The 18,885-nt window shown below is 34.0% G+C and overlaps 1 protein-coding gene across 2 annotated transcripts in view; it reads right to left on the bottom strand.

Annotated features, from left to right (window-relative positions):
• The window catches only part of Dmd (dystrophin), a 2,258,623-nt gene that overhangs the window by 750,449 nt on the left and 1,489,289 nt on the right, over positions 1–18,885 (bottom strand). For both annotated transcript variants that reach the window (XM_057760244.1, XM_057760245.1), the window contains one exon: positions 15,847–16,011. In XM_057760244.1, the coding sequence (XP_057616227.1) occupies positions 15,847–16,011 (165 nt within the window). The remainder of the gene's footprint in view (positions 1–15,846; positions 16,012–18,885) is intronic.

The following is an 18,885-nucleotide window of genomic DNA, read 5'->3' as shown; positions in this document are numbered from 1 at the left end:
GTAATGGCAAACACATCACAATGTCCAAACACTACCCAGATAGTTTTTATTAAAATATAGTAATAGGCATCTTTGCATGTGTGTATAACTATCTATTATAGTTATCTCTTCAATTATGTAAATCATTAATAGTTATTACTATGCTAATACTAGAGGTATATTTTGGAAAGGTTAGCATGAATTATTTATTTCTGTTTCTTATCATATCCTTCATCAAATGATTTAAAAATAGAGATGCTTATCTACACAAAACGTCTCTACATTGTAGTCACAAATCTTACTTCAAAAAGTGATGGATATAGAAAGTATGCATATATGCCCTTGAAGTTTTATTGATAGACAGAAAAACTCTAGATGGATCCTACACATTCTTCTGTGTGTTGCCTTATGGGTGCTTAACACAATTATTAATTTTATCTATCTCAGTTTAATGACTACTTTGCTGAAAAATCAATTATTATAAGTTAATTTTAGCTGCTTAATCTTATAATTAAAACTTTCATTAAAATGTTTCAAATTAAACAATTAATGTATCTTTTATTAACTATGTCTTTAATGTGTTTAAGCTCATTAGATGTTGAATGCTCATTATTTCTAGAAGACTGAAACATTCAAAATTTTAATTCCAATATTTCAGAAGTATTAATATGTGTATTTGTATGTATATTGTTTTGAAACTATTACCAAGTTCAATATGTTTTTAGTACACCACAAATTAAAATGTGATCTTACTCCTAGAGGGTTTCTATTTCCAAAAACATATGAGGCATATACCCAAGTATTTGATATTTTATAAAATATGGATATCTCCAAATATTATAATTGTGATGTGTATAATATTACACATAGCTACAGACATAGAGCCAAAGCATAAATGCGAAAGCCCACTCTCACTACTCCAAAAGAAAAGCAAAAGAATGATCGAAAAATATGTGAATATGAAAACAGTAGTTTTCTATGGAATTATCCTCTTGTAAACCTCAAATTGGTTTAATAAAGTACTGATTGGTTAGTAGTCAGGCAGAAAGTATAGTCAAGATAACCTATCTAAGGATGATGGAAAAGAGAAGGGTGAAGTCAGGGAGTCAGTTGCAGACTCAAATCTCAAATGAGAGCAAGAAGTGCATGCTTTACTGAGAAAAGGTACCAAGCCACATGGCAAAGTATAGGTAAGAAATAAGGATAATTTTTTTTTTTTTTTTTTGGTTTTTCGAGACAGGGTTTCTCTGTGGTTTTGGAGCCTGTCCTGGAACTAGCTCTTGTAGACCAGGCTGGTCTCGAACTCACAGAGATCCACCTGCCTCTGCCTCCCAAGTGCTGGGATTAAAGGCGTGCGCCACCACCGCCCGGCACTGAAATAAGGATAAATTTAAGTGTAAGAGTTAGCTAGTAAAAAGTCTGACCTATCGGCTGAGAATTCAAAATTCATATTTATCCTCTGAGTCAGTTCTTTGGGATCAGGTGGCCAGAAAAAAAAAAAAAAACCTTCGATTACAGTCATTATTTGGCAATTTAAAAGTATAGAGTGTATGAAGGTGATTTTTAAGTCAAGTACAGTTTTCAAGAGCCACATCATAGAAGGTGCTAGAAGTACTTGTAACATATAGCATACAATTATATTTGCTAATGCAGTTCATTCCATACTCTTACTTTTAATGACATAAAATTAACACAATAAATAAAAACTTGGTATATCGTATTATATGCTTAAAAGGAAATAAAATATCACTATGATTTTTCTTCTTTTCTTTTCTTTGTTTTTGGTGCTGGGGAGCAAATCCAAGACCTTATACCTTCTTGGCACACAGATTACCTTTGATCTATATCACTAACTCATGTCTTTTAAGATACAAGACTTTGCCCTTCTGTGTAATTCAGATTGCTCTGGAACTTGCTATCCTTCTATCTCAGTTTTAGAGGGAGTCACTACCATGGATGGCCTTTCTTTATGGTATTTCTAAAGCAATACTTTCAATACATTAAATTTACCTTTGATTCATTGTAAAGAGTAATGTGATTTATGATATATTTTCATACTAATTCAATAGAAGCTTACCCTGAATTTCAATATATTTAGCACTCCCTAATATTCTTATTTTTCAGATTCTTATAGTGTTTCATTATCTTTAAATTATTTTTATGTCTCATTTTTGTTCATTTTTTAGGCTTTCAAATGTGAATGAAGGCTTAATTTAAGATAATGTCTTAATATGACAACTAAATGCTAAAATATTAAAGTATTCCTTTTTAAGCAAATAATTAATTAATCTTATATCCCAGCCACAGCTTCCCCTCTCCAGCAATGCCTCTATCTCCACCCTCTTAATCTATTCCTCATCTGTTTCTGTGCAAGGAAGAGCAGACCTCCCATGTATTATCAACAAAACAAGTTGCAGTAAGACTAAGTACCTCCCTATGTATTAAGATTGAGCAGGGTGACCCAGTATAATAAATAGAGTTCCAATGGCTAGTAAAAGAGTTAAATACTTTATTGTATTAAAAACTGATTTATAAATAAAAATATATGACATAAATATTTAAATCATTTTATATACACATGTATATGATTTTTGCCTTTCAAATCACTGAAGATATGAGCGTAACCACTTTGGTTTTTGTTTACACCCAGAGATTGTGAGTTTTCTTCATGTAAATACTAAATCCAATCTTCCATCACATATGAAATGACAAAAAAACAAAGCTACACTTTACATTGGTATAACTTCTTGGTAGACATTCTTACCATAATGACAGTCACAACTGCTTTCAGATGAGTTACAAATTTTGTTTTGAATTTTGAGACAGGGCTTCTCTATGTAGCCCTGGCTATCCTAGAATTCAAATTGTAGTCCAGGCTGGTCTTGAACTCAGAAATGTGCCTGCGCAGCTCTGCTTCCAGAGTGCTGGGGTCAAACGTATGTGCCACTATCACCTGGCACATGACATTGTGTTTAGAATTTGAAGTGTACTTCAGTAGTGACTTCTAGATTTAAGGATTCCTTTATAAGCATTATAGTATGTTGAGCAATTAACATTATTTCTTGACAAAAATATAATCTCATAGCTACTAGACCAGGAAGACATTACATAGAAAAGAAAATCATAGGAGAGTAAAAGTGCCTACATGTGTTTATTATGTCTTATGAAAAATGTGATTTTCCATCACCTATTATTAAGGTTGACATCTTATAAAGAAACAGGAGGAAAAAATGAATCAGAAAAAAATAGCTATTTTTCTAAGAGATACTGGTCCAGACTATGAGACCAGATAAATTGGTAATCCAGAAGGAGATCTTTTCCCCACTGCCTAATGAGAGAGAGAGAGAGAGAGAGAGAGAGAGAGAGAGAGAGAGAGAGCTGTGGGGATCAAAGAAGAATTAATGGAAAGCCTGCTTATTGTTAATGAACACTTCACAAAGATATACTATATAATTTCTCCTGCATAGAAAATAAAGATATATGTCTAATTTACCTTTGATCATAACTAAGAAAAATTATAACTTTTTAGGCTTTAACTCCATCAAAGTCCCTAGAAGGATATAATATTACCTGAGTAAACAGGAAGTGCATAGCAAGCAACTTCCAATATTCTAGAAATGACAGAGACATTTAGCTGCCTGGGTAGTCACCCAGACTTTTTCTGCAGTACTGAGGAATTCTTCTTTAGCCTGCATTCATAGAGTATCTGGCAGACTTTTCAGTAAAGCAGAAAATTTGAAGGACTTTCCTGCCTTGTATTGGCAAAGTTCATCAGTTGTTTTCCTTTGTGTTCTGCAGAATGTCCAGCAGTTTCTTCTGTGAAGCAGGAACATTGCAATACCATCCTGCCTTGTGTTGCAAAAGTTCATTTGTAACGCTCCTATGGGTCCTTCCCATCCAGTTTATACAACATATGCTCATCAATCCAGGCAAGAGCAGGTTTCTGCCCAAATGACTTGCCTTGCCACATTAGTAAACTACATAAGAAGTTTCTCTGATGCCCATTAAACTCTTGGAAGTAAATGGTGCTACCAGAAGCAGATATGTCTCACTGTTGAGAAAAGTCTAAGTTCTTAAAACATTTTAAATGCCATATCCTGTCATCTTTAGAGTGTTTGAAGTTTACCTATCTAATGAAATATTTCTTTGTATACCTAGAAAACCTAACTAGTATGGATATAAGTTTGACTATTATAAATGACTAACTATTAATCTGTAAAAGATGGGATGGATAATAGAGTATTTAATTTTGTCAAACTCAAATAAATAAAATAGTGTGACTATAATTCTTCCTTGATAATTGTTTTGGTATATGCAATTTTACTATGTTAAAGTTAAAATCTTCCTTTTTGATTAGGCAGAAATGGGAAAATACAGTGGGATGATCCTTCTGTACATTGTGACTATGTACTGCTCTCATTGGTTGATAATAAAGCTATTTGGCCAAGGACAAGGCAGAATAAGATTAAGTGGTGCAATCAAACTAAAGACAGAGATGAAAGAGGGTGGAGTCAAAGCAGATGCCAGCTAGGCACTGAGGAAGCAAGATGTGTAGAAAATGAGGTAACAAGCCATGAACCACGTCACAAAGCATAGATAAGAAATATGGGTTAATTTAAGTGTAATAACTAGCTAGTAATAAGCCTGAGCCATTGACCAATTATTTATAATTAAAAACAGAAAATGCAAATATGGCTATTCGCCTACTTAAAAGTCCATAGTGGAATTAATAAATATCCTAGTTAGATTTCTATTCCTGTGATAAAAACTGTGACCCAAAGCAATATAAAAATTAAATGGTTTATTTGGTGTATGTGTCCTGATCACAGCCCATCATAGGGACATTGGGGAAGCCATCAAGAACTCAACGCAGAAACCTGGAGGCAGGGACTGAAGCAGAAGCTATGGAGGAATGTTACTTACTGACTTAGTACTCGTGACTTTCTCAGTCTAACTTTTTATATAACCCAGGACTACCTGCCTCTGGTACCAAACACAGTGGGTTGGGCCCTCTCACATCAATTACTAATTATTAATCAAGAAAATGGTCACACAGACTTGCCTACTGCATGATCTTATGAACACATTTTCTTTAGTGATGTTTCTTCTTGACCCTAGCATGTGCCAAAGTGACAAAAAAAAAAAAAAAAACTAGCTAGCACAATGAATGCATAGATTCTTAGACTAGTTGTTTTAGTACCACAGGTGATGTATATTTACAATATTCATGCATTATTCCAATTATTTAATGGCTGTCAACTTTGATAAGCAAAGTCCTGGGTAACACATAATGGAGGGGGATGGGTAAATGTTATCTACAAATTGTTTTTTCCTTCCATATATAGAAATATACCATGTAACTTTCAGTGACACAGCTTATAAGTAAGCAGCTTTGGGGATACAGTCTTTTCAGACAATTTAAAATAGTGCCTGAAACTTTTAGGATAAAGTCACAAAAGTTATACTGTATGAATATTGAAAATTGCAAGTGCATAAGATATATATATATATATATATATATATATATATATATATATGAACTCACAGAGTATTCATTGCTCCAATGGTGTTTATTTGTAAACTCAAACCATCATATTGACTCCAATTTTTTTCTACTCTATATTTTGTCTGCCTATCAAAATCACCCCTTGGGCAATACAGTAGTAATCAAGGTCCATTTATTCATTTACAGAGAAAATGTCTTAAAACTCTTGAAAATTTTCTTATTTTCCTCCTTTGCTCATATTCATAAAGGGACACTGTCCAAGTTCAAGGCGGAGATTTCCATAGTTTACATTTAAAAAATGATAACGTTACTTCTGATGTTCTCACATTAACTTCCTGCAAAGTATCATTACCTACAATTACATTTAATGGAGCAATGAAAGATCACTAAAAAGATAAAATTCTACTGTGCAGTAAAAGTATAATATGAAGGAAGCAATAATAGTTGTGGGGTGACAAAATGACTTCAAGTTACATCTAGAGCAAGATAATGATGCAGAATTGGATAAGTCTTCTTTGGAAGAAAATTGTTTAATATTGGTGAGGGAAAATTAAAACTGGGACATTTAATTCTATTGGGTTTATTTCTCATATGTCAAGAGGAATAATATTCTGACTGCAAAGAACAGAACAAACAGTACTGACAGGAAGTAGTGCCCAAGAGGAGTAAAGAGATTAGAGGGCCCCAGTCTGCTAAGAATTAACTCTCTCGATTCAGATAAATTACATCTCAGTATACTAATAAAACTAGCCAGCAACTATGGGTGCACCTGAAGACTAGAATCAAACAGTCTGAGGCTTAATAAGAAAAAAATAAGGTGTGAAAGTAAAATTAAAACTAAGTATTTATTTCAAATGAGGTTAGAAAACAAAGGCAGAGACAAGCCCAGAGTCCATGGTTCCCAAACTGTCAGAATGTTGGAATCAGTTGCCAATGGGCACATGAAACAAACACACAATCTTGCTGTCATCCTTACACACTGTAAAATAAATTTAAAAAAACATATTTTAAAATCTGTAATTGTGTTATAATTTCTCATCAAAGTGAACTTCTTTCTAAGATTATTTGCTATATAGGACAATTTGTACATCATTTGTGGAAAATTAGTGTTCTTGATTTCAGGTTACATTTTAAAACTAGAATCAATTTGTCATCTAAAACATTTTCTGTATCAAAGATTGCGTTTTACTTTAAGTTGTACAGTGCATTTGTCTCAGTTTTTGAAAGAGACAGGTAAGCAATGGAGAAAACTAGAAAAAATCTAGTTAAAAGTGTGTTGAACTGGAAGTAAAATGATTCTGTGACACTTGAAAGATTCCTCCTCACTCATAAGAAGGATATAAATTAAAAAGATAGTGAGGTGACACTTTCTCCTGCCCTGCTTGATTAAAGAATGTTGATAACATACCAAAAAGTTACAGGGATCAAATAATTTGCCTTTTTACTACTGATACATGTTCCTTGAAGAGCCACAATGTCTTGACTAGGTCAAGATTTATGCTCTGGGGCTATTATAGCAAACTTTTAGAGCACTCACTACACAATACAGCCTATGTTGGCATAGATAATACTTCAAACATTGAGTTTATTTATAGAATGTACCCACTCTAATCAAATTGAGAGTGCTTCTTTTTTAATTGTTTTTTATTGAGCTCTACAGACTGCTTCTTAACATTAAGACATCATAGTCAATTCACATATGGCTTGTTAGCTGGATGGAAATTTCATTAATGTACTTAGAGGGGTTCATTTGGGATTGGTACAAGCAAATTTTATGTGTTTAAGCAATACACATAAAATATTGTAATGCATGCTTGTTGACAATATAAAACAGCACCAAGGAAATAGGAAATAAAGCAACAATAATTTTATGACTAATTGAAGACTATACCAAAAGTATATTGATTTCAAAGTAGAATGTGTCCTGGTGTGTACTGTAGTGCTTGACCTTATGATTTATTCTATTGCAGATTTCTTTTTGACAGATACAATTATAAAAGATGTACATATGATTTATTATATTATACTTATAGAATCTGAATTTCAAAAGAGAACTTTTAGCATACTTTATCTAGTTATATTCAATTAATTAATTTAATATATTCTAATGATATTGCCATTTAATAGAGTCTATTACACTGTAACAGAGAATCACAAACCCAAAGGTACCCTCTCTTCATTTTTATTACAAGTGGGTTTACAAACATATTGTAGTATGATGAAGAATAATCAGAATTGAAATAGAAAAGGCTGCATATAGGAGAACTTGTTCCCAGAAAGATAACTGCGCTCTCTAGAAATGAACCCAAAGCCAGGCACTAATGGACAAGGTTAATTCCTGATAATGTCCCCAAGTGGTGATGACTTTCTTACTTGCTCTTTGCCTTGAGAATGAATCAAGGGGGCTGGATGTAGTGACTCACGTCTTTAATAGCTGCAGAGGCAGAGGGATCTCTGGGAATTTGAGGCTCATCTGGTCTATATGGTGTCTCAAAACCAAACCCTGCCTCAAAACCAAATCCCAAACTACAAAAAAAATCAAATCAAATCAAATAATGGGATTCAGAGATCATAAAAAAGGTCTTAATGTTAGGAAACATCAGGGAATATGTTTGAGTCCAGGCAGGGTTGATAAATACCTTTGTACCTAATTCCATTAAATAAATAGAAACAAGACAGAATGGGAGAAATGTCACATCAGGACTAAGGAACATTCTATGTGATAAACTATTTCATGATACATGCACAATAATGATGCATGTATTTTAGGAACAAGTGCACTGAGTTCAATGACTGAGGTAAGATAAACAATGATGCATTAGTAGCACAACAAGTGTCAAAGCAGGGGTCAAGTTGTCCCTCGCTCCTTCCTATAGAATGTTAACCTATAGAACAATCTTCAGACTGGGGTATACACAACTCTGTAGTTATGTGCAGACTGCCCTAGAGATATGCTGGCAGGGGTTGTATGAGTGGATTCATTTTCCAGATTCTCAGTCACTTCAACATATTTGACTGGCTCTCTTTCCATGCTATATTTGTTTGCCATTTCAGTTTTATTTTCCTTGTCCTGTGATATTTCTTCTCCCCACCCACAAGCACACCTCTCTGAAATATCCCAAAGGCCATTGCTTCGGAGACATATTCAATCAAAAGGAAAACTGTAACTCAAAATACTGGTAATTTAAATCCTTTTTGAATCAAGGAATCATTAAGTTGACATCTGATCATTTTATTAATAAACTTTGTGATAAAAACTCTCCTGAGTGCTTGATATAAATTAGTCACAAACTTAGCATGTATAGTTATTACTTGCCATGAGTGTTAATGGTAATTGCAAACACAACTCAATTTAATGGATTTAAAGTATATTAAGAGAGCCTTACAATCACAAGAAATTGTTTATAAAATGTGAAATACACATAGATTTTTCTGTCACGCAAAAGTGTAAGACACACAAAAAAGGAATGGTTAATAAAAGATGTCATACCATAAATACATATTGTATTAGGAAATAATTCTTTGAGGGAAGTGGGATGGAAATATGATTCAAAGAAGAAGATACATATTGCAAAGTTTCTATTTATAAGGATAAGTTTGTCCACGTATTTTTAAAGTAGATGATTGTAGGTAATATATTACTATGGTGTTTGGATCACATTGGCTGTATTCAGAAGAATAAAGCAATACTTTTTATTTTATTTATTATAATTTAAGCTAGTTTAATTATTTATAGTTTTTTAAAAATTTCATACTTGAGCAAAATGTATTTAGAATATTTCAACACTTCTTTCTCTCTTTCCCGCTTCTCTCTCCCCTTCCACTCCTTCTCAAAATCTATTATAAATACAGAGAGAAGAGAGAGAGAGAGAGAGAGAGAGAGAGAGAGAGAGAGAGAGAGAGAGAATATCTGTTCCTGTGATAAACACCTACAATAAACAACTTCGTGGAGGAAAGTGCTTATTTAGTTTGCAGGTTACATGCAACGGATAACCAGCTCAACAGCTTGTGGTGGGAATCTAAGACAGGAATTGAAGGAGAACTACTTAGTAACACTACCTATTGGCTTGCTCCAGGCTCATCTTCAGCCACCCTTTTTTTTAAAAAAAAATATTTATTTATTATGTATACAATGTTCCTCCTATACACCTGTATGCCAGAAGAGGATCCCAGACCTCATTACAGATGGTCATGTGGTTGCTGGGAATTGAACTCAGGTCCTCTGGAAGAACAGCCATTGTGTTTAAACTCTGAGCTGTCTCTCCAGCCGTAGTCACCTTTCTTATACCTCTTAGAACCTTCTGCCCGGGGGTAGTACAGCCCACAGTGGTTGAACCCTCCTAAATCAGTCACTAATCAAGAAAACACCCCCAACAGACTTGTTTGCAGACCAACCTGATGAAAGCCTTTCCTAAATTGAATTTCCTTTTTCCCAGATACAACTAGGTTTTGTCACGTTAAAAAAACACACACACACACACAAAATAAACAGAGACTACAGTATGCATAAGAAACACCTTATAAACATCAAGTTTAAAATTCCAGGGGTGGAAGTATAAAGAGGGATATTCTATTTTCTAAACTAGTTTTAGAAACTGGCTTGAATATCAGTGTAAAAGAAGGTTTTTTTTTTTTTTTTGGAGTCCAAGAGGACTAAAAATTTTACGTATCACAAAAATTATAGTCCATTTCTCTTGATCAACAACAGAGTAATTCTAAATATGTTTGTATGATCTGTTCTAAGAATTCTCACCTGGAAAAAAGCTCATTATTTTCTGTGGACAAGTTGAGTTGGGGAATGAGGAAATTCTCCTGGCTCTCTACTATTGTCTGTCACTGGATTTGTTTTCTGGCAGTCACTTTCCCTTTTCTTGGTTAGAGAAATGGGAACAGAGGTGGATTAAAGGTGTGTGCAATGGGGTCTCCATGGTACAATGGGAACATCTATTTTTCATAACACTGTACTCACAGGGTTGAATGCTAGTATATATAATATAAGGTCAAACTGTGCTACAGGGTCTATATTTCCAGGTGGATTGGGCCATTGATTGTATTTCAGCTAGGTACTCCAGGTATTGGAATAAAATTGATTTATTCTTGTCTGGTGTGCTAGAAGGCTGCAATGAATCTGGGCAGCAGGAGCCATGGCCGTTTCCTTTGTTTGGGGTTTCCATTTCCCTTTCCCATTCTGAAGAGACCTGCCAATAAGGTTACTCTTCTCAGCAGTGACCTGCTAGCTATGGATCTGGGCCTGGTTTCTTCAGCATGCATGTTCAGGGCTTAAAGGGACATTTAAGACTCTCCATCATTTACTTCCTTCTCAACCAGCAACAAACACAGTGAGAGACAGACCATGTTAAAAGTAGAAATTTAATTGAAACTAGGACTCCACAATGCAGCATCCAGGATGTTTCCATCCACGATTAAGTGGAACTCTGTAGCTCGTCTAGGAGAATGGACCTGTTTGGGGGTCACCATTGTCCATGTATGTAACTCCTCACTTGTGCTCTTTAATAAAACCTAATAAACTTCCAAGTTGGATTTGGGATTATTTTTGGTATGCATCTTGGACTAATGCTCTTTCACCAGGAAAACTTAATGCAACAGTGTTAGAAGATGCTTGTCTCGGATAGTTTGCTGCTAAACTGATGCTTGTTTTAGAAAATGAACATAAAAATAAAACTAATGCCTAATAAATAATAGTGAAACATATATAAATAAAATCATTGCAATTGAAAAGGACACTAGGAATAAACTTTATATATAGCATATGCTACTTATAGGGTGTATTTTGTGAAGGAAACATAATTCTGTCACAAAGCAAAACAATTGGTCCTGCAAGAAGGAGGAAGAAAGGTATGCTTGCAATCTCAGTAGACTCAAGAAGTAGAAGGCTGATGGAACAGGAATCTTATGTCACATAGTTAATGCTTGCTATGAATTTATTAGTAAACTCATTAGCATCGGGCTTTAGCACAACAGAATCCTAGTGAGAAATTAGTTTAAAAATCTGTTAAAATTACAAAATATTCTCACATTACAGATCAGTTATTCATAAATAAAAAAAATATACATCTGTTAAGCATGGTGGCACAGATCTGTAATTTCAGCTACTCACAAGTCTGACAAGGACAAGATCTGCTTGGGCCTTTTATCGAGGCTCTCTATAAAACCAAATCATAAAATGAGACTTGGAGATATAGCTCAGTGATAGAGAGCTGCCTATGGAGCAAGTTCTAGGACAGTCAGGGCTACACAGAGAAACCCTGTCTCAAAAAACCACACACACAAATATACAATCTCCTCTTTTCTGATTCAAGAATATCTGCCCTCCAGATCCCTCTGACACACCAACCCTTTGAAATGTAACATCAAGGAAATTATGCCCTGATCTCCAAGTTTGTGGAAAGATAAGGATTGACTTCAAAACACAAAGCTGAAAAACGTTGATGGCCAAAATACGAAATTAAGACACATAGATGGCCTAATTACTTTCATCCGCTTCCCCTAGAAACCCTCAGGTACTTTTCTACTAATTCATCTAGCACTAGGAAGACCCAATCTGTTTTTTTTGGGGGGTGGATAGTGGGGTTTTGGTTTGGGTGCGTTTAGTTTTTGTTTGTTTTCTTTTTGAGATAGGCCCTCAGGTAGCTCAGACTGGCCCCAAACTCACTAAAGTTGAGAATGGTCTTGAACTCCAAAGTCTTCCATTTCTACTTTCTGAGTGCTGGCATTGCCGGCATTTGCTATAGCATGCCTGATTTATTCTACAGTAATTCATGAATGCAAAGACAAGCAATCTTACCAATTGAGACTCATTTCGAATCCTCTCCTGTCTTGTTTGAATAGAATTGAGTTCAACCTTACTCTTACATTGTACAAGTTTTGGGTGAGGTCACTCTTGCCTGTTTAATTGTCCATTACTAGTTTTCTTTGGCAATACTCACTGCAATATGAGCACTTGATACGGGTATTTAGTTACTGCAGTGGTCGGTTATTAGGATTTTGTTATTGTTCTGCAGATTTAACATTACAGACAATTACATTTCTAGCATGGTAGGGTTTATTTATAGACCGCAAAGGAAAAGCCATTCTTGAGGGAGGAAACACTATCTCTGTCACCAACATGGAAATAACCCATTTACTAAGTTTTAACAGAGAGAATTACACATTTCCCCTAACTCCTATTCCAATAAAAAGTTTGGAAAGCAGTAGTTAGGCTGTTTTATGTCAGATAAACAGTCTACCTCAGGCTCATTATTGAAGGCTTTCATTAAAGATTAAAAGCATAAGGTCCTTTATATAAATTCTAAACTGGTCCCTGGATCTTAGCATTCAATTATCATTTGCGAAATTTGAAATCAACATAGTTTATGTCTAAATTGAGAGTACATTTGAAAATCAAAATTCAAAGGCATGCCTTCTAGTGGGCTGACTGATGGGCAAGGGCTCTGATTATGCCTCATTTTCACCCTCTACAGCACGATCTCATTGATTATGTTTCTCAGCTTGCTAAGGGTTCTGTGAGGTGATTTTCAAGATAAATACTGCTATTTGCAGGATTTCCTGAATAGGAATATTTTGGGAGTAAATTGCACAAACCAAGTGATGTGCAGTCAATTTTCACTCTAGCATAAACAATGTATTAGAACAGAGCGCTTATGGATTTTCCATCCTCCCCTCCCCCCTGCTTTCTTTCTTCTTTTATTTTAAATTTGGATTTCATTACATAGCTTGCTGCATTTCATCAATAAGCAGAAAATATCCTAGCAGGAAAAACTGAAACTCATGAAGGACATTACATATTCTTTTTTCTTTCTAACAGGTGCTCAGAGTTTGACCAGAGAAAGTGAATGACCTGAGTTTCAGAGCCCCAGACCTTTTAACTCTGAGGTATCCATGACCACAATAGATAGAAAAAAGAAAGTTTCTTTAAATCGAGTAAATGGAGCCAGGCTGTATCTTTCTTTATATCTACTTTATTTCACTGTCTTTTAACTGATATTTTTTAAGGCATTATAATTTCCTGTGTTAAAAAAGTTGACTTATTCTCCAAACCATTTAAAAGCTTTATTTTTTTATTTTGGGTAAAGTGCAGCAAATAATATTCCATTTTATCATTTTTTACATTGATGGTATATAGTTAATTTCTTTAAGCAGAGATGTATACAGCAAACAGTAAAGACTAAAATCTATAATTTAAGCAAAAAGAAAAAAGGCATAACCTCAACAAATCATTATTAGAAAGAGAGAAGTAATAGAAGGTAGACATAGAGGGATAAAGAATTGGTTATTACTAACAGAGGCCATGATTTGTTGATTAGAAGTCAAGGATTTTTGGATTTCTGGGAGAAGCTCTCCAGTTAGTATACATATGGTCATATGTCCTTTTTGGCCTGGATACTGCCAAAGGAGAAGAAGGAGCTTTAAGGAGCATTTTTGAAATCTATACTCCTATGACGAATAATCTCAGTCTGCACAGGGAATATGCCAAAGAATTTTCTTCATGGAAAGATGCAGTTGCATTTTTTTTTCTCCTCAGTGATTTAAACTAAGTTGTAGGAAGCAAACTGAATGACACCAAAACACCACAAAGCCCTGAGAGTGGTGAAGTGGGGCTTTGGTAATAAAGTTCATTAACACAGAAAAGAGGGGCTTCACTCCAGACTCTAAGACCTGTTTATCAGAAACCAATGTGCTGTTGATACGGGCTGATGTGACTTTTTGATGTTTGAGAACTAACTGGAGACAGGATGGGGAAAGCACAGACCAGACTAAAGTCACTTCTGTAGTGTCAACAAGATCTATTAGTTGTGTGATGGGATTTTGTTTTCCTTTCTCTTACATATGTTCCAGAGACAAAGAGATCTTTCTCAAAGAGTATTCACGTTATTATATTTTTTTATGAAAAGACACATTTTGATGAACAGATTTTTACCTGAGTTACAAAAGTTAAAACAAAGCAAAAACATGATTACAAGTTGAGAGAAAAGAATTTTTGACTTTTCTTCTTTGTGATAGGAAATGAAAGGCAAAGAAAATACTAGGCCTAGCATAATTGGTAATTTGGATCAACTTATGGTCCATCTGAGCCAAGTAAATGTACCTTCTTATGGGGATGGTTAATTCAGTAATGAAGCAACAATATTTGATGAGTTGTAGCACTAGTAATTCTGTAAGCGTGTCAACTATGTCTGAGGATACTATGTACTACTGAACTGAAAAAACAAAATCCTAGGAAGAGTGGTTTCTCAGAACTGAAGATGTGCTTTGTCCAGCCATCCCTGGTGATCATACATGACTCAAGGATAGGGTGACTCAGACATCAGTAGACGTATATTAGTGTCAGAATCTCCAGCATTCTTTTGATTTACAGGCTGTGTTGTTACTCGTCTTGTATATTTATATTTTATAAGTTAACTTAATTTGTTACTGGGTAAAGGTTATTGCTACTCATGAGTTTGATTGTCAGATTGAATTGAAGACCATGACAGTGATTGAACAGGCTGAGTTTTATACTGGGGAAATGATATTTACTTGTGACTTACAAAGTACCATGTGTTCTCAATGCACAGCTATCAGAGTGGTCAATAAAAACATCAAGAGGAAGCAAGCTAAAAGGAAAACAGTGCACTTTGCAAGTATAACTCAATTTAACTGGACCAAACCTCTCAATCTCTCTATTTTTATTCTTTCTTTTAAGCACGTCTTTCTCAAATGTTTAGGATGAAAATTTTAGAAATTTTAGATAAGAATCGGCTTTGGAAAAGATATCTACAAATACATACCTATTAAGTGCAATTAAAGCAGAGATGAAAACTGGATCATGCTAACAACTTGAGGGCATTATACAGAACAAGTAACTAAAAACATGTCTAGTAAATTCTAAAAGAAGCGGAAAATGCTACTGAAATAATAATGATCACAACAGCATCGACTGTAATGTGTTATCTCCAGCCTTAACCTTACTATTTCTGATATAAAACAAAACAAAACTGAACCCTGCTAAATGAGTTTACCAACGATCACCTCCGGATCTGATCACCCTTTAACTTGATTAGATTCTTCATTCTTCAGCATCACCAAGATGCTGTCTGCTCACTCTGACCTGTCTTCAGGAAGACCCCTGTTCATTTAACTAGAATTTTCCACTAAACTACTAACCCTGCTCATGGGCAAGGAATTCCTACTTTCCCACGTTTACTCTGTAAACCCCATTCCAGAGATTGCTATGCTTATTGTGATGAACTTAACAATGCTATCCTTGTCCTGCTCCAAGGAGTGAAAACATTCAAATTAACCAATGAGAAGTCATGGAGTCATTCAGCCAGAAATGAAAATGTAAAGGTCTAGGCACCCACCTTCAGATCAAATGGTCCTGTTTGACTTGGTTGGCTATAAGTTTCCAATTGATTCCTGATAGGAGATAGCCACAGAAGCAGGTGATCTAGGTGCTCTTCAAGTTTCCCAAAATCTTTTATGTGATCTTCAAGTTCTCCCTGTTTTTCAGGCAAAGCTCTGGAGACCTGAAAGGGGAAGAAAGTCAAAGACAAATAATTCTCATGATATACACTAAAAATAGCTAAGGTATTCAAAAGAAGATGTTAAAGCCATTTGCTGAAACATTTATTTTAAAAGATGTTAAAGTTACACATACAACATGATAAGATCACATTTACATGTTATAAATCATTGGGTAATATTCATTTTTTTAAAAAAGTTAGATATTATTTGCTTCTTTATGATTGCAATACATGCACCTAAGGTAGGTGAGGCGTCTCACGTCTGTAATACCAGCATATATGTGATTGAGGCATTGCCATGACCTAACTTCGGCCACAGGGCAAGTTTAAGGCTAGTCAGAGTTACAGAATGAGACCCTATATCAAAAGAACACAAAAAACAAGTGCACCAAAAAACTTCACCCACACTTACATAGATGTATATTCCAATTGATCGAAGGCAAAGAACACAATCCTCATATAACTTCTCATTACTAAATGTGCATGCCAAACACAGAGCTTTGCATTATTATAAAGAGTTAAGATGGAATTTGAGTGAGAGTAGACTAACAGAATGACCTACTGGTTATTTTTATGAAAGGCTTAGTATATACTAACCATCATGGATGGAAGTTTCAAATGTACTGCTTTCTTTAACCTCTCATGGCCCCTGCATTCCGCTGTTCTGATCTTCTAAATCTTAAGCATAGATAACATTGGAATTGACAGATGCCAAATACCTTTGTAAGCAATATGTTCTAAGGTTTAATATTGCTGAATCTAATATTAGGTACTTAGATTTAAATCCTGGTTTATGCTTTTGCCTAAGATCCTAGCCATATTTTCCCTAACTTCCAGTGCCTCTTTCATAGGCTGGAGATAATACAGACACAATGCTAATCCAAGAATTAAATAAAGTAATCCTTTAAAAATTGCTTAGAATAATTCTCTGCATGACAGTGAAAGACAATAAAACCATTAAATGCTAGCAACAGTTGCTCAAACTCCTGGGTAAACAGAAAGCCAGGATTAGCAAGAATAAAGTTATTTTCTTTAGGGAGCCAAAAATGAAAACTAATACAAAGAAATAGTATCAACTTGTAATGGCAGCATTGGTCATAATGAAAGAAATGAAAATGATGGCTTTATCTACTCTATTGCTGTCAAAGCTGTGAAAATGTTGATTACTCCATATCACTGGTCCAGTGAAGGTATTGACATCCCCTTGTAGAAGATAGTTTGACAATTTGTTTAAAATATGTTCAAATATTGCCTTTGATAACTTTATTTGACTTCAAGAATTTCATTCTGTTTGTATTTCTCTGGAAATAAAATCAATGCTTGGTGACAAAACATGCTTGGTTTTGTCACCATGATTTTTTTAACGCTGAGTGTCAAATTATATTACAGTTTTTGGAAGATATACATGTATCATTTTTGTCAATATGTAACATCAAAAGGAAAACCATATTTTGCTCTTAATACAAACTATTGGGGTAAAATATACTTTGGTTTGTTTAATACTGAATTATCATTAAGGTGCAACTGTATTGACTATTTTTCTCTGACAATATCAGTCAGTCAATGCTGGTGATGGTGGTGTGAGCTGAGACCTTCTCATATAAATTTGCTATTGTTTCTTCATCTTTAAATTAGGCTCTAAGAACTGTGCTACACAGACCATGGGCAAAGATAAGAAGTGTGATTTGATTATAAGGTGGAATTACAGTAAATTTTGCAGCAATCTTTGTCCTGTTCTTAAATAATCATTGTTTATATATAATATTTCACATCTTCAATGAACTATAGATATAGACACAAGACTAGAAAAATTTATAATTTATTTCCAATAATCTACATGTGTTCTCAAACTATATTCTTCATACATGTTCTCTGTGGTAAATGGAAACAAATACATTTAATTCAGTCAGTATCTACCCTAAATTTCACCTAATTTTATACAAGATTAATTTTATTATTCTTTAGTTTTATGATTGATAACTTCAAATATTTGAAAGTTTTAATATTTAAAAGTAAATGTTTTACAAATACACAATTTATATACAAACATCATACTTTATACAAAATATCCAGAAAAGCTAAAATTGTGTCTATAAAAAGGGATAACAGAATTAGCAGAAATGACGTAAGAAAAGGAACATGGTTTCCCTCTAGAAATAGAATTCAAAGCTATTAAGCAAAATTAAGACAAAAATCAGGTGGGAACATCTGTAGTATCTACTTAACAAGAGATCATGTATACTGCATAAAATTATTATCCAATGAAAGAAGACGAAATTGAATACATTAATTAAAAAACACAATCAATAAACAAGACAAATTCCAAACACCACATAATCAATGAAATGCAAATTAAAAAACAATACTACTTTATCAATTGTCTGTTATATTGTCCTCTAGGAAAGAGAATTATGATTCCCTCCCTGAAAATGAGTGACCTTGTAATAGTTGCTCAACTATATATTTTCACAGTCTTTTGAAACTTCATAATTCACACAGAAAGGAAGATTTTACCATGAAAAGTATGAAAACCCCTGAGAGCTTAAGGAAAACATAAAAAATAGAGGAATATGCTTTATTCATGGAATATAAGATATAATATTATAATTAGTTTTCTTTAAATAATCTATAAATTCAATATGAACACAATCAAAATTGTAAGTGAAACTCTTTCACAGGAATTTATAGGCTATTTTTATCATTATATGGATGTGCTAAGGACTAACATATCCAAGAAAATTTTGATAATAATTTTTATACTATATTATTTAATTTATATTTAATTTAATTTATATTATTAAAATATTTTAATAATAATGTTTCAAAGAATATTTGCAACTAGCTGTTATAATTGCTATGTTTACATCTGTGGTATTT

This window comes from Chionomys nivalis, chromosome X (genome assembly GCF_950005125.1).
Source record: "Chionomys nivalis chromosome X, mChiNiv1.1, whole genome shotgun sequence".
Taxonomy (NCBI): domain Eukaryota; kingdom Metazoa; phylum Chordata; class Mammalia; order Rodentia; family Cricetidae; genus Chionomys; species Chionomys nivalis.
The sequence above is the reverse complement of the archived record's forward strand: the minus strand, read 5'-3'. Positions and strand labels throughout refer to the sequence as shown.